General features: G+C 48.9%; 1 protein-coding gene across 4 annotated transcripts in view; it reads right to left on the reverse strand.

Annotated features, from left to right (window-relative positions):
* Positions 1-24,758, reverse strand: part of LOC120060669 (plexin-A2-like) — a 265,104-nt gene that overhangs the window by 32,734 nt on the left and 207,612 nt on the right. For 2 of the 4 annotated variants that reach the window (XM_039010062.1, XM_039010063.1), the window contains 8 exons: positions 23,355-23,472; positions 21,818-21,954; positions 20,673-20,840; positions 19,164-19,257; positions 10,971-11,210; positions 10,543-10,686; positions 9,577-9,811; positions 6,452-6,594 (listed from right to left, as the gene is read on the reverse strand). In XM_039010062.1, the coding sequence (XP_038865990.1) occupies positions 6,452-6,594; positions 9,577-9,811; positions 10,543-10,686; positions 10,971-11,210; positions 19,164-19,257; positions 20,673-20,840; positions 21,818-21,954; positions 23,355-23,472 (1,279 nt within the window). Of the gene's footprint in view, positions 1-6,014; positions 6,021-6,451; positions 6,595-9,576; positions 9,812-10,542; positions 10,687-10,970; positions 11,211-19,163; positions 19,258-20,672; positions 20,841-21,817; positions 21,955-23,344; positions 23,473-24,758 lie in introns of all 4 variants that reach the window. The other 2 variants (XM_039010065.1, XM_039010061.1) reach the window with 2 other exon arrangements.

Raw genomic sequence — 24,758 nt, forward strand, 5'->3', positions numbered from 1 at the left:
CAGTCAGAGTGAGTGTATTGAGTGTGCTCCAGTCAGAGTGAGTGTATTGAGTGTGCTCCAGTCAGAGTGAGCGTGTTGAGTGTGCTCCAGTCAGAGTGAGCGTGTTGAGTGTGATCCAGTCAGAGTGAGCGTGTTGAGTGTTATCCAGTCAGAGTGAGCGTGTTGAGTGTGCTCCAGTCAGAGTGAGCGTGTTGAGTGTGCTCCAGTCAGAGTGAGCGTGTTGAGTGTGCTCCAGTCAGAGTGAGCGTGTTGAGTGTGCTCCAGTCAGAGTGAGCGTGTTGAGTGTGATCCAGTCAGAGTGAGCGTGTTGAGTGTGATCCAGTCAGAGTGAGCGTGTTGAGTGTGCTCCAGTCAGAGTGAGCGTGTTGAGTGTGCTCCAGTCAGAGTGAGCGTGTTGAGTGTGCTCCAGTCAGAGTGAGCGTGTTGAGTGTGCTCCAGTCAGAGTGAGCGTGTTGAGTGTGATCCAGTCAGAGTGAGCGTGTTGAGTGTGATCCAGTCAGAGTGAGTGTGTTGAGTGTGCTCCAGTCAGAGTGAGCGTATTGAGTGTGCTCCAGTCAGAGTGAGCGTATTGAGTGTGCTCCAGTCAGAGTGAGCGTGTTGAGTGTGCTCCAGTCAGAGTGAGCGTGTTGAGTGTGCTCCAGTCAGAGTGAGTGTGTTGAGTGTGCTCCAGTCAGAGTGAGCGTGTTGAGTGTGATCCAGTCAGAGTGAGCGTGTTGAGTGTGCTCCAGTCAGAGTGAGTGTGTTGAGTGTGCTCCAGTCAGAGTGAGCGTGTTGAGTGTGCTCCAGTCAGAGTGAGCGTGTTGAGTGTGATCCAGTCAGAGTGAGCGTGTTGAGTGTGCTCCAGTCAGAGTGAGCGTGTTGAGTGTTCTCCAGTCAGAGTGAGCGTGTTGAGTGTGCTCCAGTCAGAGTGAGCGTGTTGAGTGTGCTCCAGTCAGAGTGAGCGTATTGAGTGTGCTCCAGTCAGAGTGAGCGTGTTGAGTGTGCTCCAGTCAGAGTGAGCGTGTTGAGTGTGCTCCAGTCAGAGTGAGCGTGTTGAGTGTGCTCCAGTCAGAGTGAGCGTGTTGAGTGTGCTCCAGTCAGAGTGAGTGTGTTGAGTGTGCTCCAGTCAGAGTGAGTGTGTTGAGTGTGCTCCAGTCATAGTGAGTGTGTTGAGTGTGCTCCAGTCAGAGTGAGTGTGTTGAGTGTGCTCCAGTCAGAGTGAGCGTATTGAGTGTGCTCCAGTCAGAGTGAGTGTGTTGAGTGTGCTCCAATCAGAGTGAGTGTGTTGAGTGTGCTCCAGTCAGAGTGAGTGTGTTGAGTGTGCTCCAGTCAGAGTGAGTGTGTTGAGTGTGCTCCAGTCAGAGTGAGTGTGTTGAGTGTGCTCCAGTCAGAGTGAGTGTGTTGAGTGTGCTCCAGTCAGAGTGAGCGTATTGAGTGTGCTCCAGTCAGAGTGAGTGTGTTGAGTGTGCTCCAGTCAGAGTGAGTGTGTTGAGTGTTCTCCAGTCAGAGTGAGTGTGTTGAGTGTGCTCCAGTCAGAGTGAGCGTGTTGAGTGTGCTCCAGTCAGAGTGAGCGTGTTGAGTGTGCTCCAGTCAGAGTGAGCGTGTTGAGTGTGCTCCAGTCAGAGTGAGCGTGTTGAGTGTGCTCCAGTCAGAGTGAGTGTGTTGAGTGTGCTCCAGTCAGAGTGAGCGTGTTGAGTGTGATCCAGTCAGAGTGAGCGTGTTGAGTGTGCTCCAGTCAGAGTGAGTGTGTTGAGTGTGCTCCAGTCAGAGTGAGCGTGTTGAGTGTGCTCCAGTCAGAGTGAGCGTGTTGAGTGTGATCCAGTCAGAGTGAGCGTGTTGAGTGTGCTCCAGTCAGAGTGAGCGTGTTGAGTGTTCTCCAGTCAGAGTGAGCGTGTTGAGTGTGCTCCAGTCAGAGTGAGCGTGTTGAGTGTGCTCCAGTCAGAGTGAGCGTATTGAGTGTGCTCCAGTCAGAGTGAGCGTGTTGAGTGTGCTCCAGTCAGAGTGAGCGTGTTGAGTGTGCTCCAGTCAGAGTGAGCGTGTTGAGTGTGCTCCAGTCAGAGTGAGTGTGTTGAGTGTGCTCCAGTCAGAGTGAGTGTGTTGAGTGTGCTCCAGTCAGAGTGAGCGTATTGAGTGTGCTCCAGTCAGAGTGAGTGTGTTGAGTGTGCTCCAATCAGAGTGAGTGTGTTGAGTGTGCTCCAGTCAGAGTGAGTGTGTTGAGTGTGCTCCAGTCAGAGTGAGTGTGTTGAGTGTGCTCCAGTCAGAGTGAGCGTATTGAGTGTGCTCCAGTCAGAGTGAGCGTGTTGAGTGTGCTCCAGTCAGAGTGAGCGTGTTGAGTGTGCTCCAGTCAGAGTGAGCGTGTTGAGTGTGCTCCAGTCAGAGTGAGCGTGTTGAGTGTGCTCCAGTCAGAGTGAGTGTGTTGAGTGTGCTCCAGTCAGAGTGAGTGTGTTGAGTGTGCTCCAGTCATAGTGAGTGTGTTGAGTGTGCTCCAGTCAGAGTGAGTGTGTTGAGTGTGCTCCAGTCAGAGTGAGCGTATTGAGTGTGCTCCAGTCAGAGTGAGTGTGTTGAGTGTGCTCCAATCAGAGTGAGTGTGTTGAGTGTGCTCCAGTCAGAGTGAGTGTGTTGAGTGTGCTCCAATCAGAGTGAGTGTGTTGAGTGTGCTCCAGTCAGAGTGAGTGTGTTGAGTGTGCTCCAGTCAGAGTGAGTGTGTTGAGTGTGCTCCAGTCAGAGTGAGCGTATTGAGTGTGCTCCAGTCAGAGTGAGCGTGTTGAGTGTGCTCCAGTCAGAGTGAGCGTGTTGAGTGTGCTCCAGTCAGAGTGAGCGTGTTGAGTGTGCTCCAGTCAGAGTGAGCGTGTTGAGTGTGCTCCAGTCAGAGTGAGTGTGTTGAGTGTGCTCCAGTCAGAGTGAGTGTGTTGAGTGTGCTCCAGTCATAGTGAGTGTGTTGAGTGTGCTCCAGTCAGAGTGAGTGTGTTGAGTGTGCTCCAGTCAGAGTGAGCGTATTGAGTGTGCTCCAGTCAGAGTGAGTGTGTTGAGTGTGCTCCAATCAGAGTGAGTGTGTTGAGTGTGCTCCAGTCAGAGTGAGTGTGTTGAGTGTGCTCCAGTCAGAGTGAGTGTGTTGAGTGTGCTCCAGTCAGAGTGAGTGTGTTGAGTGTGCTCCAGTCAGAGTGAGTGTGTTGAGTGTGCTCCAGTCAGAGTGAGCGTATTGAGTGTGCTCCAGTCAGAGTGAGTGTGTTGAGTGTGCTCCAGTCAGAGTGAGTGTGTTGAGTGTTCTCCAGTCAGAGTGAGTGTGTTGAGTGTGCTCCAGTCAGAGTGAGCGTGTTGAGTGTGCTCCAGTCAGAGTGAGCGTGTTGAGTGTGCTCCAGTCAGAGTGAGTGTGTTGAGTGTGCTCCAGTCAGAGTGAGTGTGTTGAGTGTGCTCCAGTCAGAGTGAGCGTATTGAGTGTGCTCCAGTCAGAGTGAGTGTGTTGAGTGTGCTCCAGTCAGAGTGAGTGTGTTGAGTGTTCTCCAGTCAGAGTGAGCGTATTGAGTGTGCTCCAGTCAGAGTGAGCGTGTTGAGTGTGCTCCAGTCAGAGTGAGCGTGTTGAGTGTGCTCCAGTCAGAGTGAGCGTGTTGAGTGTGCTCCAGTCAGAGTGAGCGTGTTGAGTGTGATCCAGTCAGAGTGAGCGTGTTGAGTGTGCTCCAGTCAGAGTGAGTGTGTTGAGTGTGCTCCAGTCAGAGTGAGCGTGTTGAGTGTGCTCCAGTCAGAGTGAGCGTGTTGAGTGTGATCCAGTCAGAGTGAGCGTGTTGAGTGTGCTCCAGTCAGAGTGAGCGTGTTGAGTGTTCTCCAGTCAGAGTGAGCGTGTTGAGTGTGCTCCAGTCAGAGTGAGCGTGTTGAGTGTGCTCCAGTCAGAGTGAGCGTATTGAGTGTGCTCCAGTCAGAGTGAGCGTGTTGAGTGTGCTCCAGTCAGAGTGAGCGTGTTGAGTGTGCTCCAGTCAGAGTGAGCGTGTTGAGTGTGCTCCAGTCAGAGTGAGTGTGTTGAGTGTGCTCCAGTCAGAGTGAGTGTGTTGAGTGTGCTCCAGTCAGAGTGAGCGTATTGAGTGTGCTCCAGTCAGAGTGAGTGTGTTGAGTGTGCTCCAGTCATAGTGAGTGTGTTGAGTGTGCTCCAGTCAGAGTGAGCGTGTTGAGTGTGCTCCAGTCAGAGTGAGCGTATTGAGTGTGCTCCAGTCAGAGTGAGTGTGTTGAGTGTGCTCCAGTCAGAGTGAGTGTGTTGAGTGTTCTCCAGTCAGAGTGAGTGTGTTGAGTGTGCTCCAGTCAGAGTGAGCGTGTTGAGTGTGCTCCAGTCAGAGTGAGCGTGTTGAGTGTGCTCCAGTCAGAGTGAGTGTGTTGAGTGTGCTCCAGTCAGAGTGAGTGTGTTGAGTGTGCTCCAGTCAGAGTGAGCGTATTGAGTGTGCTCCAGTCAGAGTGAGTGTGTTGAGTGTGCTCCAGTCAGAGTGAGTGTGTTGAGTGTTCTCCAGTCAGAGTGAGCGTATTGAGTGTGCTCCAGTCAGAGTGAGCGTGTTGAGTGTGCTCCAGTCAGAGTGAGCGTGTTGAGTGTGCTCCAGTCAGAGTGAGTGTGTTGAGTGTGCTCCAGTCAGAGTGAGCGTGTTGAGTGTGATCCAGTCAGAGTGAGCGTGTTGAGTGTGCTCCAGTCAGAGTGAGTGTGTTGAGTGTGCTCCAGTCAGAGTGAGCGTGTTGAGTGTGCTCCAGTCAGAGTGAGCGTGTTGAGTGTGATCCAGTCAGAGTGAGCGTGTTGAGTGTGCTCCAGTCAGAGTGAGCGTGTTGAGTGTTCTCCAGTCAGAGTGAGCGTGTTGAGTGTGCTCCAGTCAGAGTGAGCGTGTTGAGTGTGCTCCAGTCAGAGTGAGCGTATTGAGTGTGCTCCAGTCAGAGTGAGCGTGTTGAGTGTGCTCCAGTCAGAGTGAGCGTGTTGAGTGTGCTCCAGTCAGAGTGAGCGTGTTGAGTGTGCTCCAGTCAGAGTGAGTGTGTTGAGTGTGCTCCAGTCAGAGTGAGTGTGTTGAGTGTGCTCCAGTCAGAGTGAGCGTATTGAGTGTGCTCCAGTCAGAGTGAGTGTGTTGAGTGTGCTCCAATCAGAGTGAGTGTGTTGAGTGTGCTCCAGTCAGAGTGAGTGTGTTGAGTGTGCTCCAGTCAGAGTGAGTGTGTTGAGTGTGCTCCAGTCAGAGTGAGTGTGTTGAGTGTGCTCCAGTCAGAGTGAGTGTGTTGAGTGTGCTCCAGTCAGAGTGAGTGTATTGAGTGTGCTCCAGTCAGAGTGAGTGTGTTGAGTGTGCTCCAGTCAGAGTGAGTGTATTGAGTGTGCTCCAGTCAGAGTGAGTGTGTTGAGTGTGCTCCAGTCAGAGTGAGTGTATTGAGTGTGCTCCAGTCAGAGTGAGTGTATTGAGTGTGCTCCAGTCAGAGTGAGTGTGTTGAGTGTGCTCCAGTCAGAGTGAGCGTGTTGAGTGTGCTCCAGTCAGAGTGAGCGTGTTGAGTGTGCTCCAGTCAGAGTGAGCGTATTGAGTGTGCTCCAGTCAGAGTGAGCGTATTGAGTGTGCTCCAGTCAGAGTGAGCGTGTTGAGTGTGCTCCAGTCAGAGTGAGCGTGTTGAGTGTGCTCCAGTCAGAGTGAGCGTATTGAGTGTGCTCCAGTCAGAGTGAGCGTGTTGAGTGTGCTCCAGTCAGAGTGAGCGTGTTGAGTGTGCTCCAGTCAGAGTGAGTGTGTTGAGTGTGCTCCAGTCAGAGTGAGCGTGTTGAGTGTGCTCCAGTCAGAGTGAGCGTATTGAGTGTGCTCCAGTCAGAGTGAGCGTGTTGAGTGTGCTCCAGTCAGAGTGAGCGTATTGAGTGTGCTCCAGTCAGAGTGAGCGTGTTGAGTGTGCTCCAGTCAGAGTGAGTGTGTTGAGTGTGCTCCAGTCAGTTTATCCCCAGTAGAGGAGGTGGGTCCCATGGCCGCCAGTGAACAGGACATTACCCACATCATTACTCCTGATGAAGGAGCTGCTGGTGGGTGAAATAGACGCGTGCCAGGACCCTGTACTGGGACCTGTGTGTGAGTGTGAGTGTGTCTATGTGTGCTGTGTGTGGTGCTGGTGTGTGTGTATTTGTCTGTGTGTGTGTGAGGCCAGAGGGTAGAGAGGCAGCGCTGCATACCGGTATCAGACTCCCTCTGGGCACTGTGGTGCTTATGGAGGGCATGCCGCAGGGGAGTGATGTTGAAGCTCTCACCATTTCCCCTCTCTCTCTCTTCCCTCTTCCTTTATCACTTCTCCATCAATTCCCAATTCCTCTCTCTCACTTTCCCTCCCTCCCTCCCTCCCTCCCTCCCTCCCTCCCTCCCTCCCTCCCTCCCTCCCTCCCTCCCTCCCTCCCTCTCAATCTACCTCCTTTCCTCGTCTCTATCTCTCCCCCCCCTCCCTCTCTTTTACTCTCCCACTCCCCCCTCCATTTTCTCTCCCCCCTCCAGTCTCTCCGTACCTCCAGTTCTCTGAGAACAGGGTGGTCCTCGATGCCAGGGAAGAGGACTCTCATGGCGTAGGTCCTGTAGTCCAGGTGAGGGATACCAGCTCTGTCCAGATCACTTGTCAGCTCATTGATGTCCGTCTGCAGCTCAGCAAAGGCTGGTGGGAGGGGGGGTAGACAGAGCAGACATGAGCAGGGCTGTTAGTATAGATCAACTGATTCCAGACCTGCTAGTTTAAAATCTACCTGAAACTATGGAGCACATCTACATGCATAAATATGTACGCCCTCCATCTATGGTGACCCTGACACTGAACCCAAGACACACTTCATGGAAGAAGAAAAGCTCTCTCTCTCTCTCTCTCTCTCTCTCTCTCTCTCTCTCTCTCACTCTCTCACTCACTCACTCACTCACTCACTCACTCACTCACTCACTCACTCACTCACTCACTCACTCACTCACTCACTCACTCACTCACTCACTCACTCACACACACACACACACACACACACACACACACACACAGACACATAACCCCCCCCCCCAAACACACACACACACATAACACCCCCCCCCCCCAAACACACATTTCCTTCCGGTGGCCAGTAAATTGGCTGTACTGTACAGTATCTGAGCTCCTGTGTGTCGGTCCCCTGCTGTTAGCAGCTGCAGGTGAGAGGTGGTTAATTGGCCCCATCCTGACTGAGTCCTGCACTGCCCTGAGGGAGACCCCTTAGCCTCTCTACAGCCAATCACAGCCATATTTCCCACCTACCCTCTCAGCCCCCCTGCTACCCCAGCCCAGGGCTCAGACTCAGACCCCTGGTGTGGAACCCAGGTACCTATAGCTGCCCTTCTAAATCCACCCTCGGGGCACTAAGCTCCTCCTGGCCACAGCTACTGGTTTAAACATGACCTCTCGGCCTGTCTCCTGGCCTGTGTGTCTGACTGTGGCCAGGGCTTTATCTCTGTAAACCCCATGCAGCCATGTGCTGCTCTGCTCACTCCCCCCAGCTGGGCCCAACAACAGCCCAAAGCCCCACAGACATAGAGCTCACTATTAACTCCTCTACTCTGCCACCGCCCTGACACAACTCAGATTAACGAGGCAATGACATTTGGAGGCAGAGGAGGCTGCTGAGGGGAGGACGGCTCATAATAATGGCTGGAACGGAGCTCCAGCCATCACCACGGGTCCTCGCCAATTAAGGTGCCACCAACCTCCTGTGTTTGGAGGATGTACCCTTCTAGTATACTATTTATTTTGTATGTCCCGCCTTCTATACGCAGGTTGGCATTTATTGTCATGAATCTTGCCCTGGAGGCAGCTCTGCAGAGTGGTCACTAGCTGGCGCAGCCACAAAGTCATAAAACTTGATTTTAAACCTAACCCTAAATTAAAACCAAAAACCGATAAAAAATGTTCATGAATTTTTACGATACAGACAATTTTGACTTTGCAGCTGTAACCACCCATCGGAAATCGCTCAGTTCTGCCTCCAGGGCCAGATTCATGACAATAAACATCAACCCGTCTTCTATACATCCTTTATGTTGGGACAGTCTACATTCAGAGTGGTAAAGCTGTGTTCAGGGTGGCTGGAGGGAATACATAACACAAGGAGAGAATTGAGAACTACTGACTTATTCAACCCGTTCTCAATTGACACAAGGATATACGGGAGTCTCTCACAAGACACCTTCACTGACCATAGTCATATGTAACATCTAATAGCATAACACAACAGATTAGATCAACTGGAATGGCTCACGGTTGCACAAAAAGAGCTGTGAGAAATCTAAGTCCCAAAATATTAGAATGACCCACCGGCCATACATTTTAGTTATCACTTATCACCCTTTTTTAACTGCAAAGAACCATTGAAGGCCTCAAAGGGTTATTTGAGTCAGTATGGTTCCACATAGAACCACTACCCTTCCCAAAAAGCCCTTGATGAACCCTCATTTGTTTTTGTGTGCATGAGCGTGTGTGTGTGTGTGTGTGTGTGTGTGTGTGTGTGTGTGTGTGTGTGTGTGTGTGTGTGTGTGTGTGTGTGTGTGTGTGTGTGTGTGTGTGTGTGTGTGTGTGTGTGTGTGTGTGTGTGTGTGTGTGAGTGTGTGCATGTGTGTAGGACATTAAAGTTCAGCACTAACACAGATTTATCAGGCTTTAACTAAGCCTGCCTTCACAATCTTAAACGAGGCCATGCCTTTACAACAAACTCTGTGCAAACACACACAGACCAGAACACACATGCCGCACACACACACACACACACACACACACACACACACACACACACACACACACACACACACACACACACACACACACACACACACACACACACACACACACACACACACACACACACACACACACACACACACACTATGCTTCCTGTGCATCTGTGATAGAGAAAATGCCAGCATGAAATAAAGATGATATGCCGTTCCAGATCTGTTCACAGGAAAACGTTGTGTTTATCAGTGTGTGTGTGTGTGTAAGTGAACGAGTCAGTGTGTGTGAACAATAGACAAGCACCATGTGCATTTAGTGTGTCACGATCGGGGTCACACACACAGAGCAAACTAAAGTAGCAGAGACTGTGTGTCAGACAAAACCTGACTCGGTGACCCTGATTCACAATACCTTATATTACGCTATGCAACACACAGTACCAGTAATTGACTTACTACGCGGAAGTACCCATTTGTGTCTTTCATGTGATTATACCACGCCTTAGTGGAGACCAGTCAATGCACTCTCACTGTCGTCATTTAACCTGTGAACTCAGCCTGCTAGCTCAGTCATTAGTCCTTCTAGGAGACCGCAATCAAAGTGTCTCAGAAACAGCTTTGTAGAGCAGAAGAGGACCAAACGTAATTGTTGTACTCGTCACAGACATTTTGATTTCAGTTTCCAATGTAATTGCATTACTTTGTTGTCTCTGGGCTCAACTGACCTTCCGTAGTCTATACGATAGTTTGTGAGAGTTGCAACTAATAGTCTATGGTTGATTTGTTGAATAACTATGGATTTTTTCAAGACGCATTGTTGCATATCAATGTCACTGAAGGCCTCCTGCTACTCTGTAGAGCATCTACAGATGGACTATCTAAATAATGTGTTACCCACCTTCCTTGCACTCCAGGGCGACCCGGGACTCCAGGTTGTCCATCTGCATCTGCAGGCGCTTCAGGGTGAGGTCATTCTCCCGCGACTTGCGTTTGTACGCAATGAGGACGAGGATGACGATGATGAGGAGGAGGCCTCCGCCGGCGGCGATGCTGACGATGGCGGGGAGCGTGAGCAGGCTGTCTGACAGGATGTTTACTGACCCCGGAGACACATGGAGACCACCCACCTGCACCTGAATATCACACACACACACACACACACACACACACACACACACACACACACACACACACACACACACACACACACACAGAGAATCACGCACATTCAAACACACACACAGAGAAACACACATTCAAACACACACAACACACAGAGAATCACGCACATTCAAACACACACACAGAGAAACACACACACACACACACACACACACACACACACACACACACACACACACACACACACACACACACACACACACACACACACACACACAGAAACACACACACACACACAGGCATGCACGCACACACATTAGATTCAGTTAAATAAACCCATCCAGCGCATAGACACACACACAAACACACGCAGACACACAACACAAATGCAACACACCAACACACCCCGTCATCGAGGACAGTGAAGAGTGAAGTTCTGGGGACTTCCACTCAATAAGTGAGCAGACTGGCAGAAATAATTGCGGTGGATTCTAACAGAACCTTTTGACGGCTAGAGCCCAGTAACACTGCCCTCTCTTTGACCTGAAAGAACAACCACGAACGTGCCAGAATAATGGAGTTTACAGGTCAAACATTACGGAAATGATTCTACGTAGACACTCCGACACACAGAGAGACAGAATAGAGAGACAGGAAGAGGATGTGTGTGTGTGAGCCGCTGTGTGTGTGTCAGTACGCGCGTGCGTGTGTGTGTGTGTTTGGACAGACATGACTGACGTACCATGACTTTGTACTGGCCCGTGAGGTTAGGGGGCTCACACAGCAGCTGGGTCTCAGACACGGTGACAGAGCAGGGGGTCTCCCCGATCAACACAGTGTAGTTGAGCTTCACCCCCCCTGAGGCATGAGGCACCAGGTTTCTGCCCTGTGGGGGGGGGGGGGGGATTATTAAAACCTCAAGTAATCTTAAAATAATGTATTGTTTGTTATGATACAGCAGTTATGATACAGTTATACTGTAGAACACATTGTCATACTAAGATGTTTATACCTCAGGCATAACTGCAGTTTAATGTTAGCTGTCAAATCCCCTAAACCCTCTTTTGGTTTCTAAAATCGAGGCGAGTTACTGTAAAGGCCCTGTAAAAAGACTTTCATGAATCATTTTGATTGACTGACTGATGACAATCCCATGTCCTTCTGCCATACCTTAAGAATGATGGGCGATCCGGGCTTTTGTTCCAGGACTCCGTTGGTGCTGAGAGGTTCAAAGTATGGGTTGGGGTAGTAGAGGAAGATGGTTTTGTTATAGACTAGCAGAGTCTGGACGTTGTTGAAGATGAACCCAAACTCATCAGCGTGTTTGACCGTGTCCAGACCTGGACGGTACTCTGCCACCAGGGACGGAGCAAAGCAATTCATACTGGTGGTGTTCAGAACCTTACACACCTTAGACGGGGAGGGGGGGGGAGAGGGAGGGAAAGAGAGACATTAGCTTCTGAGATGCTTTATGCGCCAAAAGACTGAAACAGGCCACCAATCCACCCTAGCCAGCCATCATGCTCTAATAATAGAAGCTTTCCAATACGAGAGACGAGAGCAAGTCAAGCGGGATGAGCTGAGACAGTTCAGCACAGGTCATCTGTCTGCCTCTACTCTTTTCATTCCAAAAGCTGAAAGAGTAGATTCATAACATGTAGCCCAACAGCCACCTGCTGTAATACCATGCCAAAATCCGGTGTTAATTGAATGTTACCCTTCATACAACAGCACACACTGGCAGAGCTAAGAGCTTGAGGCTGATAATATTGACACCAAGCACGCTACTTTTCAGATCTCTCCTCCAGTGGTGCTGAGGGAGCCTAAAACTGAGAAAAGTGAGATGATGAAGTGTGTCAGTCGGCAATCATTCTCTGACACAGGACATTGGGGGCACTGGGGATATCCCCCACTCTACTGGTCACAGATCCTAGTCTGGCAGGTTGAGGTGAAGTCAGGGCTTCTAGAATAACACTCCTCCCTGTCTGTACGCCCAGGAGTGGCCATTTTCCCTGTGAGGGAACGAGGGTAGGACCTGCAGCACTATCACTAACAGTAGAGGAACCTGATTGATTACTGTGCTGCACTCCTGCTGCTGGGAGCCTTTTATCCACCGACCCCTCTCTCTCTCTCTCTCTCAGAGGAGAAACTTAATTAGAGCTAAATATCTTTAAAGCTTCACAGCGCCAGCAGAGTACCATGCCTCTTACCTGTTGTCCTCTGCTCTAGTCTAGAGCCGGGGGGGAGGACCAACGATCGATACCAACTCATCTCGTACAAACTTGGTCCCACCATCTATTGCATTTGGCAGGAAGAAAAACCTAAGCAATGCAGATAGAGTATTTTCTAAGGCAGTGCACAGGCTAAGTGTGCAGCAGGGGGAATTGTCTTAGCTACTCAAGCCATGCTCTTTGAGGTAGAACTACAGAAGACAACTACAGAGTACAACTACAGCGTACAATGGTATTTCTCCATGCAGGAAGGCATACTAGGCTGCATTATCAAGTAGCTAGTTGTATGGTAACATAGTCTTTGGACTGGTGCTGCTGGAGGTCTGTGGAGCATTGGGTTGGGTTCAGCAGGAAGGCTGCTCTCCTCCCGGAGAAGAAACTGAGCTAACCCAAACACGGTTCGCACATTACAGTTTTTTTTGCTGCGGCTGGGCTCGGTGTCTTTGTGTTGGCCCACACCACGAGGCCTAAATGCTCCCATGCGACTCCCTTAGTGTAGTGACATCGAAAATGGAGTTTGCATGTTAGTGAGAACTGGAATATGAAAGAGAGGGAAAGAGAGAGAGAGAGGCTAAGCCCTTTTAAAAATGGATACAACTCTGTTGCACTGCTGACACACTTTCTCCAAGCATCTACTACTGTAATCCCATTATACTGTATGTTACAGAGAGAGCTTAGATGAGAGTTATAGAGAAAATACCGTGGGAAATACATACTGTATAGTGGAGTCTTATCTTGTGCTGGCTATGATTATCAAAAGCTGTTTGTGAATGTATTTACTTATTCACTTGAAAGATTCTTGCGAATAAGTATTTAATTAGCTAGATATACTGAGGGCTCTATTTGAACAAACCTAACACAGTGGTAAATCTAAGCGCTGGCGGTAGAGCTCTAGGTCCCTGGGTGTGTTAGAAATATTTGCGCTATCTCCACAGCCGTTATGAGCGCAAGAGCTGGCGGTGGCGCGAAAGGGCTGGGTTTTGATGAATAAACACGTTTCAGGTGTGAGGAGGGCGTTGGCCACTCATCGGACAATCAAGGCGTTCCATGGCTTAATATTGCATGGGTTTGTCTAAAGTTCTGTCGGTTATTATCGTTGTCGTCAACTCCAATTCGGCTTGGGGCACGGTAACGAGTGATGGCAACAGAAGAAGGGGAAAAAACATACAGTGTTTGTTCAATACGTTTGGAGTGTTGTCAGTCAACATCGTCATAAATGCTTCACCGAGTATAGCCCTTTACGCATCGCACTTCTCATCAAATAAAACATACTAAATGGCATTCAATAACCAAGATATAGCCTTGGCCTACCATTGATACTGCATTATAGGACTGAATAATTGAAATACGATTGAAGGAGCACGTCTTTGATAACCGGACAAGAGGCGCTCTTTGAAAAGCCGAATGGAGTATGCACCGCAGATACAGTAGGCCCACGTGAATTGTGAATGGTGCATAAGCCTCAGGAGTAGACATCTAGAAACGATTTATGGATAGGCTACTTGGCTAATGCATGGCCACGATAAGAAAGACAGCAGACACATTGCTGTTGAACCAGCTTTCTCTATAATAGGGTAAGGGTAACCTATACGGACTTGTTTTTTAATCAAATGAAACAAGCAATTGTCATCGGATTATCTCATCTCTTGTTCCATGATGGCCATATAGCCTACATGAAAAGGTTTTTACTCACATCCACAGTAATAACAGCAGCTGGCTAAAATAATGTAATAGCCTACATAGATAAAAAGGGGATCTAGGCTCACTGTTTTGCTGCTGTCAAACTTTACCTTTTAATAAAGCTTTGGTGATAAAAAAAACTAAATTCAAAGCGGTCTCACGAGCTAAACCCTTTATTGATAGTCTTGACTGCTTAGCGAATGCATTGGGCAGGACAACAAAAATATTGATTTTTAATCAAATGAAACGAAATGAGAAAAATATCCCCACCAGCGCATACTGAAATTGGCACTTTGGCGCACGTTTTTAAGGACACACCTCAGACATTGCCACCCTTCCCACCTCAGCACAAGACAATTAAATGACTGATCCTGTCGCTAAGGTTTGAAAAAAGAAGAGCACCGGCTTTATAACAGGTAGAAATTGCAAACGAGTGTGCGTTTGACAATTGCGCTGGCTTCACGCCAGCCAAAATAGAGCCATGTCGAATAATTTCAGAGACGGTATAACAAAAGTTCCATGTCGCTGTTATTTCCATGCTATAAACAGTGACGTGATACAGACAGGCACATATGCTACTACAGCATCTTTCCCTTCCTGCCTGTCTGTCTCTGTCTTGGTTGGAACAGCACAGCGATGTATATGCAAGTCAACTACTATGGCTCCCACTACCATCTGTTCAGAGCTGGAGTGGCTGGATGGATGGATGCTGCATGTGTTCAAGACACACTGTGTGTGTGTGTGTGAGAGTGTGTGTGTGTGTGAGTGTGTGTGTGTGTGAGGGTGTGTGAGTGTGTGTGTGTGTGTGTGTGTGTGTGTGTGTGTGTGTGTGTGTGTGTGTGTGTGTGTGTGTGTGTGTGTGTGTGTGTGTGTGTGTGTGTGTGTGAGGGTGTGTGTGTGTGTGTGTGTGTGAGAGAGAGAGAGTGTGTGTGTGTGTGTGTGTGTGTGTGTGTGTGTGAGAGAGAGAGTGTGTGTGTGTGAGGGTGGGGGGACTCAATTGTTCCTTCCTGAATCCTTTCTTCTGAGTGTGTTGATCTAAAGAGGTCACAGTCTGAATATGTCACTGAGCTTGGTGCTGCTACACTGAGTCTACAAAACATTAAGAACACCTTCCTAATATCGAGTTGCGCACCTCCCGGCACCTACTACCATACCCCGTTCAAAGGCACTTCAATCTTTCTGTCTTGCCCATTCACCCTGTGAATGGCACACATACACAATCCTTTGTCTCAAGGTTTAAACATCCTTCTTTAACCCGTCTCCTCCCCTTCATCTACACTGATCGAATTGACATCAATAAGGGATCATAGCTTCCACCTGGATTCACCTGGTCAGTCTATGTCATAGAAAGAGCAGGTGTCCTTAATGTTTTGTACACTCAGTGTATATGGTAAGTGATCAGGGTAGTGAAGGGGGAAATAGAGGCATCTGAGTCCCACGCCGTGCAGGGATATCATATGCTGTCAATTATTCCACTGAAGGAACAGTTATTCTGCCAACCACCAGCTTAGAAAAGCCTAATGTATTCTACTCCAACCAGACACATTTCAATTTAATACAATCAGATCCATTATGAAACATGCCTTTTCCACAAATACTGTACAGTCTTAGCTATCTGTCCTTAGTCTTCATCCCTTTCCTCATCCAGTATACAGTTGCTCCAGGTCAACAGCTATAAAATAATTGGAATCTTGCCTCCTATTCCTTTTGCCCTGACTGGCACTGGATGGTGATGGAGCGGCGCATTGTACAGCAGCAGCTGTAACGTTAACAGTCTGGCCCTCTGGCTGAATTCATTATAAGAGAATCTACTGCAGTCTGCAGCAGCCCACTCAGCCCAAGCACCACACGCCAGGTCTCTGACTTGGTGAGAGGGAGGCAGTAGAGGAGGGACGGGAGGGCAGGAGGAAATAGGCTCCAGGGGTCATGAGTAGGAGAGAGGAGACAGCTCTGTAAGGCCAAGGGTCAAAGGTTATGTGAGCAATATTTTTGCCAATGAGTGATATCACTCCTACACTTCATACACTTCTTTCAATGTCCTGTGTGTTTCCACCAGCTGGTAATGCTGGCAGTATCTCTCTCATATTAGTCACATCTGACGGAAGTGGAACAAGACGAACTACAGCAGCTGATGAAATGTTTTGTACAAGCTGGAGGTTGTGATGGTGCTGAATGTACACTTTGCAGCTGTGCCATACTGAACAGGTGAAAAATCATCTCATACTAAATGAGAGTGGACGGTGCTGTGAAATATCCACTGGGCGACCAGGCTGTTAGTGTAGCCTAGCGATGAATAATGCCCTACGTTGTTCCACAGTCAATATAACTGTGTATTGGGAAGGTGGCCAGGAGAGTAGAAAATCCAGAGTTTAGAGAGGAGGGGAGGGATGGATGGAGACTGGAGAGAGGAGGGGAGGGATGATGGAGAGTTTAGAGAGGAGGGGAGGGATGATGGAGAGTTTAGAGAGGAGGGGAGGGATGGATGGAGAGTTTAGAGAGGAGGGGAGGGATGGATGGAGAGTTTTGAGAGGAGGGGAGGGATGGATGGAGACTGGAGAGAGGAGGGGAGGGATGGATGGAGAGTTTAGAGAGGAGGGGAGGGATGGATGTAGAGTTTAGAGAGGAGGGGATGGATGGATGTAGAGTTTAGAGAGGAGGGGAGGGATGGATGTAGAGTTTAGAGAGGAGGGGATGGAGGGATGGATGGAGACTGGAGAGAGGAGGGGAGGGATGGATGTAGAGTTTAGAGAGGAGGGGAGGGATGGATGTAGAGTTTAGAGAGGAGGGGATGGAGGGATGGATGGAGACTGGAGAGAGGAGGGGAGGGATGGATGGAGACTGGAGAGAGGAGGGGAGGGATGGTGCAGCTGTAGTGGATGAGGGTGAAAGAACCTGAGAAGACTGGAAGACGGTGAAGAGAGACACAGGAGGAAAGCCTGTCTTATTAACCACACCTTTAGCTTGAGGTAGAGAGAGGGAGCAATATGTATCTATAGTGGAGTCTCACCATCTATTCCTTCTATGCATCTGCTCATCACGTCAGTCTATCTGCGTGTTCATTGTATGTCTCTTGGGGTGAGGTCTTTTCTAGTTTCCTAGTAGGACAATGCTCTAAAGAGAAAGGTCTGATTGCATAAGGACTAAGTGCTGTGCTGCTTTATAGACCTAGTGAAGAGTAGGGCTCTCTCTCTCGCTGATCAGCTCAAATTGCTGTTGATCGCTTCCACTTCTGACAGTCTGGCTGTGTCCCAAATGCAACCCTATCCCCCTATATAACACACTACCTTTGACCAGTGCCATTGGGCTCTGGTTAAAAGTAGTGCACCATGTAGGGAATAGGGTGCCATTTGGGACATAACCTCTATCTATCTCATGATGACATCACATCAGCCAGGCAGACTTCTTAATGGGGGTAAAATGTGGCATGTGAAATTCTCTTGGAGAAAATGGGAGGGTGGGTCTGTGAGGGGAAAAACACACCTTTTAGCTTTAATCAGGGACAATGATTAATGTTTCAAATGTGAACCAGTGACAGGTACAGAGCGTGTCAAAGAAAATTGTCTCCCTTTCTGTGCCTTCTTCTTTGTGAAGAATCGTGTGCAGGTGACGAGAGGGAAGGATGGAAGGGAGACGAGAGAGGCAATTTAGTGGAAGGCAAGTGACACTTCGAAGGCTGACATGACAGGCCCTTTCTCGGCTGGGCCCTGATTGCACGGCTTTCTGCCTTTCCCCCCGCGACAAATACGAAAGGAAGGGATGAAGAGATAGGTAATTGTAACATCAGCAGTTAACAAAAATTCACATGGCGGCTTCTTCTCTTCGCCTCTTCTGGGGCGAGGGAATCAAAGAGGAGCCGGGTGTCTGTGAGAGGAGCTAGGTAGGTGTGTGTGATGGGGTGGGGGTAGGTGAGACTGCACTTTAAAGGAGAAAGCCGCAGAGCTCTCAGAGGTTTCTGCCTGCACCTGACTGACACACCAGACAGCACCCACACACAAGTCAAATCCTATTTCAGCTCAGAGGTTTCCAAGAATTCTTTCTGATCTGACCCAGTTCTCTCTTTGTGTGAATAAAGCAGCGAGACTGTCTGTCGTTAGACCCAAAATGGCTGGGTTTCTTCGTATAAAAGGGTCTGATGGGGTAACTGTGTCCGTACATGGAGACATGTAATAGAACAAAGGACTAGGTTACAGTTTTGATGTTGGCTACTGGAGCAATCATGAAGAAACCTCAGGCCCTTCAGAACCACTTTAGTGCAGTACAGTCTGTCCTGCTGGGGGGAGGGTTGTGAATGCAGAGGGTAAGGAGACACTACCTTGGAGAAAATCTGTTCAAATGTTCTCTAAAAAGATTCTCTGAGACCCACAGAGCAGTGTTCTGGTGAAGTGTGATATCAGTCACATAGCGGCCGTTTCAGTCAAAGAAGAAGACTTCAGAGCACGGTCATAGAGTGTGTGTGTGTGTGTGTGTGTGTGTGTGTGTGTGTGTGTGTGTGTGTGTGTGTGTGTGTGTGTGTGTGTGTGTGTGTGTGTGTGTGTGTGTGTGTGTGTGTGTGCCTGTCTGTGTGTGAGTGAGTGTGCAGTAGGCTATCTGACTACAGTGTGTGTGTACGTATACAATATGTCTTTATGATTGACAGTATTTCCTGGCATGAAGCACTTGTTCCGCACTACCTCCCCCCCCCACCCCTTTGCCCTCCCCACCTTCCCCCTACCTACCCACCGACCGTAGCGGTGGAAAAATCCCTTAATTAAACATGGACCCCCAGGAATGGAGAGTAAATGCAATTTGTAACGATTCCCCCGTCCCGCCCGCCCGCCCCTGATTATACAGAGAAGGGTTCTTTATGCTGACCAAAGCCTTCTGACAGCACTTCATCTTCTAATGGAAGCCATTAGGAATGGACCAGCCCCCCGGTCTCCCCCCAGCCTTCCAAGCCCACCACCCCCCATCCTGCTTAGCCCCTCCACCCCACTAAGTTCCAACCTTTCGGCCCTCCAACACCCTCCCACACTCAAGATTCCAGAAAAATTCCCTGTGAGAGATTTAACATTCAGGCTGAATCCTCTGAATAGACAACACGTCTAAGTGGGGTAGAGCAGGTTAGCACATAGTAGAGCCGGACTGTGTATAGCTGAGGCCCTGACTGACTGGCCATGGTAACGGGAGCCTGGTGGTGACAAAACGGTCTAATTAAATACTGCATGTGAACCACTCTCCAACTACTCCCTTATTTAAGGAGGCTAGTTAGAGTTAAGGGAGATGTGAGATATGGTTCATGGGGAGGTTGTAGGAAGTAGAGGAAGATGGGGGTTAGCGGGACGAGACTTCATATGACAGTCATTCCCAACATCGTCTAGACCAAGAGAGTGTGTTGTACTACTCGTCCCCAGCATCATCTGGCCTAGTGTAAGTGTGTATGTGTGTATGTGTGTGTGTGCGTGTTACTACTCACGTTGACAGACTCGCGGCCGCCGTACTTGACGCGCATCCTGGGCTCCTGGACAACATCCAGATGAGTTCCTGTCACCATCAGAGGAGTGTGGCCGCTGTTTCGCACACGCACACACACACACACACACAGAGAGAGAAGTTTTACAAACAAACACACCAGCCAACAACAAGACCTTCTCTGCAAAACTTCCTTCCCTGCACAACCCCTTGTGGAAACTTTTATTTTATACCTCAGATAAATATAAATCTTCAAACTAACTTGTTCTTTGACAAGGCGTTTTCAGAAGATTTTGAGGCTTTTGAGGTAAATAAATGATTAAAGATGCTTTTAACTGACTTCACTAGAACCGTAATCAAACACAGAGGCGGGCTCGTCTTTCAACTACCGAAGGCTATTAGCTAGCTGTGGTCGCCGAGGTCGCTAGTTAGTATGCAGCGGTCGTAGGTACGTGGCTCGACAGATAATACACAACACAAAATAAAAGCCGGGCTATGCTGACCTAAACAACACAGACGGGCAGGACAGGAGCAGAGGTCTTCTCTCTCTGGTAGGACTGTTATCGTGATCGGGACTGTTACTGCGGCTGAGCTGAAGCACTGGGGGTTATATTGTTTATATTTGTGACCAGGCTAGCCAGGGCTGCTGGGAGCACTAGATGGGAGCACTAGATGAGCATCACCTAGACAGAAAGTCAAAGAGTCACCAGAATCTTTGTGTGTGTGGTGCTGCTGCAGTTTCATCACCTACAGTCTAGCGGATCTCAGTGGTAAAACAAGAGTTCATCTGAGGTCCACAGAACAAAACGCCCAATGAGCACGCAGCCCTTAACCGATCCATCGAATCAGGAGTACAAGGAGGAGTGAAGCTAGGGTGTAACAGGGTGTGGGCCAGGTAAGATGTACTCGTGTGTTGCATCTAATGCATAACGCACATCTATCTCCTCCCTTCCTGTTGATCTTAGCTACGCATTCCTGGGTTGTGTTTATGTAGACTGCACCCTGGCAGCCCGTTTGATCCCCAGGCCTGAGAGAAGGCACGGGGTGCGGCTCACGCTTCAGAAAAGACAGAATAGGTTTGACGAAACAATGCGGTGCCCCTCTCCTCTTCTCTCAGCGGAGAGAGTGATGGAAGACACGCTGCTCTGTCTTCTCTTCCGGACTAAACTCCATCTCCGCTGCCATCTGCTCCACACTCACGCCTCTGCCACATGTTCGCAGTCTCTCTCTTTCTCACTCTCACTTAGCCCTCATCATCCCTCTCTTTAATGACAAACCCTGTCTGCCTGGGAGATGCTGCAGCGATGCGATCGCTATCACGACCACTACCACGTCTGGTCTTTTGTCTGACAACAGCTCTGCACTATCTAACACTGAGTCACCCAAGCCAACTCCTGCTGTTAACTAGTTGTGCTGGCGGGGTTATTTTGATGGTGGCTTCTATGAAGGACTAGGGAGTAGAGAGGGTCCAGTTCCTGATGCTGATATCTAGGAGCGTCGGTGTTGATGTTACCTGGCGATGCTCCACTCTGGCTCGATGCGCTGGACGGTGGGGTCCTCGATGTAGTCGAAACTCAGACTCTCCTTGACCTGGGCCCGGTCCACGCTCACGCTGATCTGCACCGAACCCACCCCAGTCAGGGAGGGTGCCGAGTAACACACGATCTCCGTCATGGTCCTCCTGCACACACACGAACACAAACACATCCGCCAACATACAGTCAATGTCTGCATCTCCTCCTCATTTTTCTTCACCTTACTCTATCGCTCTCTATGGATCCTTGCTCTACCTGTCCACCCCCCTGAAACTAGCCCTGTTCATTAGCCCCCCCCCCCCCATCCTCCTCTCCTCTCTCGCCACAGTCAGACTCACAGTGGAGAACAATTAGCCTGGATCTCATTAAAGCTGCCTTGACTTCTCAATCTTACAGCGTTACAATGAGACCTCCGCCCTTCCCTTCCGCTGCACTGCTTTAAATAGATGGCGGAAAAGAGAGGGAGAGAGAGAGGAGAGGAGAGTGAGGGAGGGATGGAGAGAGAGAGGGGTAGGGAGAAAGATGGAGAGCATGAAGGAGACAGGTAGGGCGGGAGAGAAAGCTAGATATACAGAAAGACAGAGAGCGAGAGAAAAAAACAGAGAAAAAGAGAGAGAGAGAGAGAGAGAGAGAAAGAAAGAGAGAGAAAGAAAGAGAGAGAGAGAGCGAGAGAGAAAGAGAGCTGAAAACGAAGCAAGAGAGAGCAGATCAAATAAAAACAGTACAGGTAACTGAAAAAGGGAAAAACTCCCAGGCAGGGGAGCATAAGGTTGTCTGGAGGCTATTATTAGAGAGGTTTGATGCAGTGGGTCATCAAAACCTTATTAAGAATTGCAGACGTTTCTGACTGGAAGAGAAGGAGAGATGCCCCTAGGGGGCTCTCACTTAGAGGAAAAAAAAGAGTGAGAGAGAGAGAGAGAGACCACTGGGTAACAGCACAATTTACATATATTTATTATGATGGAAGTTTTGAAAACATTACAAATGGATTTTCTTTCTTCTAACTTCTCTTTCTTCCACAGGAGGAGAGATCAGGAGGAGACTAATACAGGATGTATTAAAATACCACAAATTAACTAGTCAGTGTAAGGAGGAGAGGGGGTGAGATGAGTCTCTCACTTACCCATAGAACTCGCAGGTCTGGTTTCCAAAGAGGACGGTGACACTGCTGCCAGCGCCCAGGTTCTCCCCCGTGATGGTCACCTTGGTGCCCCCAGACTCAGGACCTCTGCTGGGGGACAGGCCCTGCACTGATGGCATCTAGAGGTGGAAGGGAGACCGGAGGGACATTTTTTTAGGACTGTAATGCACTCAGCTATCATACACCTCCTGTCCCTCTAACAGTACCGTCTACTCTATACTGAGCCACAGCAGAAAAGAACAGCTTTCAACTGCCCCGATCCGTGGCATGCCCACCCTCTGCACTGCGACCCAATGTAAAGAGGGATCTTATAAAGTCCCTCTGCGATCCCACTCATCCTGTGTTGTGTTGCTGTGTTCTGCATTGCTGAGTTCTATACCACTGGGCCTTTTAAAAAGGCAGTCTGGAAATAACTAGTTCTTACAGTAGCCCCGCCGGGTTGCCCTACCTGTCATCAGCGAACAGACAGACAGACAGACAGACAGACAGACAGACAGACAGACAGACAGACAGACAGACAGACAGACAGACAGACAGACAGACAGACAGACAGACAGACAGACAGACAGACAGACAGACAGACAGACAGACAGACAGACAGACAGACAGACAGACAGACAGAGGCAGAAACATCAACACAGCAAGGCTGGAATCCTGAGAGACACTGACAAAACAGAGTCAGACTGCTCCTCAGTGCCACAGACACACACACACACACATGCGGAGGGTGTTTGGTTGTCTACTAAATTGAAGAGAGCTTTTGTTATGTGTCATTTTCTTTAACGGGGCTGTGATATTAGGGAATTGCAGGTAAAGTACTGTAGTACCCACGCACAGCGCTGCGATGTCACAACTCCCTGAGCAGCAACATGAATTATGGGTGTCAAAAGTGTCAGTGAAGACACACAAACATCACACACACACGGTTCCTCCCTCCGTGCTGTGCTAGTCAGGGGATAGGCTAAAGCGGTACTCTGAAAACAGTTCTGGTAATTACTAGCGGCTGTTAATTGGTAAGGGGTGGCTAATTGGGAGTGTGTGAATGGGAGTGTTGATTATCAGTTAGCTGCAGGCTAGCTTTAGTATGGGTGAGATACAGGTGTGGACGAAGGCAAGTGTGGAGGTGTTCATTCAGGTATCCTCCTATGGTTTACTCCTGTACGACAACACCTACTGTTGACAACACCCATTGTCTATTTAATCACTGCTGATTCCCTGGGCACCTCTGTGGTAATTACTGTGCTATTATGTATTTCAACATAACATACTTCAAGAAAAGGCTTCATCATTTCAGTTCATTGGTAGGCTTTTTATAACTTATTCTCTGGCTTACAATACAACAATGGCGGTCGGCATGGAAGAAAGCTTGAGGATTACTTCTCTTCCTCATTCTGAAACGTTTTAATAGTCTCCAGCCAATCGTGTAGAGTTATTGGTTATTTTGCCAAGTTTCCTACTTTTTTATTACTATTTGTATGGGGAAAATACTTATATAATATTCATGATAACACAGTCTTACCACAAAAGCGTAGAGCTGGGCAGAGCGAGTCTTGAGGTCAGGTCTGCACTCTCCAACACACAGTTGGACCGGGCCAGGCTTGCTGTCTGCTGGTGCAGCATCCATCTCACACACTATCCTGGAAGTACATACAAAACACACACAGTCAAACACTAAACTCAGGCAATAAACAAAACGACCCTATCCTGGAAGAGAACACCACACACACAGTCAGACACACTATCCTGGAAGAGAACACCACACACACAGTCAGACACACTATCCTGGAAGAGAACACCACACACACAGTCAGACACACTATCCTGGAAGAGAACACCACACACACAGTCAGACACACTATCCTGGAAGAGAACACCACACACACAGTCAGACACACTATCCTGGAAGAGAACACCACACACACAGTCAGACACACTATCCTGGAAGAACACACAAAAACACACACAGTCCGACACACAACGCTATCTAGCACATCTATTCAGCATTGTACAATACAGCTCAATGTCACGGAATACAGTATTCAACACAATGCACATACTGTACATAACAATGTTCTTTGTCATCCATTCCCATAGAGACAGTAGTGTTCTCAGCCAGTCCCTGTTCTGACTTCACCAGGTAGACTCTCATATATATGTTGGACTGGGGGAAAAGTTACGAGGGTCATTACTTTATCGATCTCATCTCGTAATGTAATCTTCTCTCCGGCTCTCTGATTGGTTTACATGACACATCCAAGGCAGGCCATTTAGAAAGGCATTGCACTGTACTCGCGCACGTGACATTAAAAAATGTGAAACTTAATTGAACTGGACACCTCGCCGCGTACAGCTTTCAGAAGCGTGCTCCTCCACCAGTCGCCACAACACTCATAGCAGTAGCCCTATAACTTCCTGGGGAGTGGACATCATAAATAGCCCTCCACCGACAAGACCCCTGCCGTGCTGATCAAGCTCCAGCGTCACCGTAGCAACGCCAAATATAAATCACAGTCAGGAACCCGGCCGACACCCCACGGCGGATCAATACAGCTTCATCATAAGGCGTGATCAGGTGTCTCCCTCCGCCGGCAGGTGGCTAGATCAAATGACATAATAAAACCAGGAGGCCTATCGATCGACGCTTGTGGAAAGTAATAAAGAACAAGAATCAATCATGGTGTTGAGGGAAATGAAGAGAGACGGAGAGAGAGAGAGAGAGAGCCAGAGAGAAAGAGAGAAAGAGAAAATGAGAAAGAGAGATGGAGAGTAGGGTGGCCACATCATTGTTTCTCTAGCGCTTATCTCCTGAATCACAATTAATGAGGCCAAGAGAGCTCCTGGCTGAGAGGAAGAGATTTACTCCCAGGCAGGGACCAGTGTTTCTCCTATATGCAATCGTGGCCGCCACTTCAAAACATAAATA

This window comes from Salvelinus namaycush, chromosome 16 (assembly GCF_016432855.1).
Source record: "Salvelinus namaycush isolate Seneca chromosome 16, SaNama_1.0, whole genome shotgun sequence".
Lineage (NCBI taxonomy): Eukaryota > Metazoa > Chordata > Actinopteri > Salmoniformes > Salmonidae > Salvelinus > Salvelinus namaycush.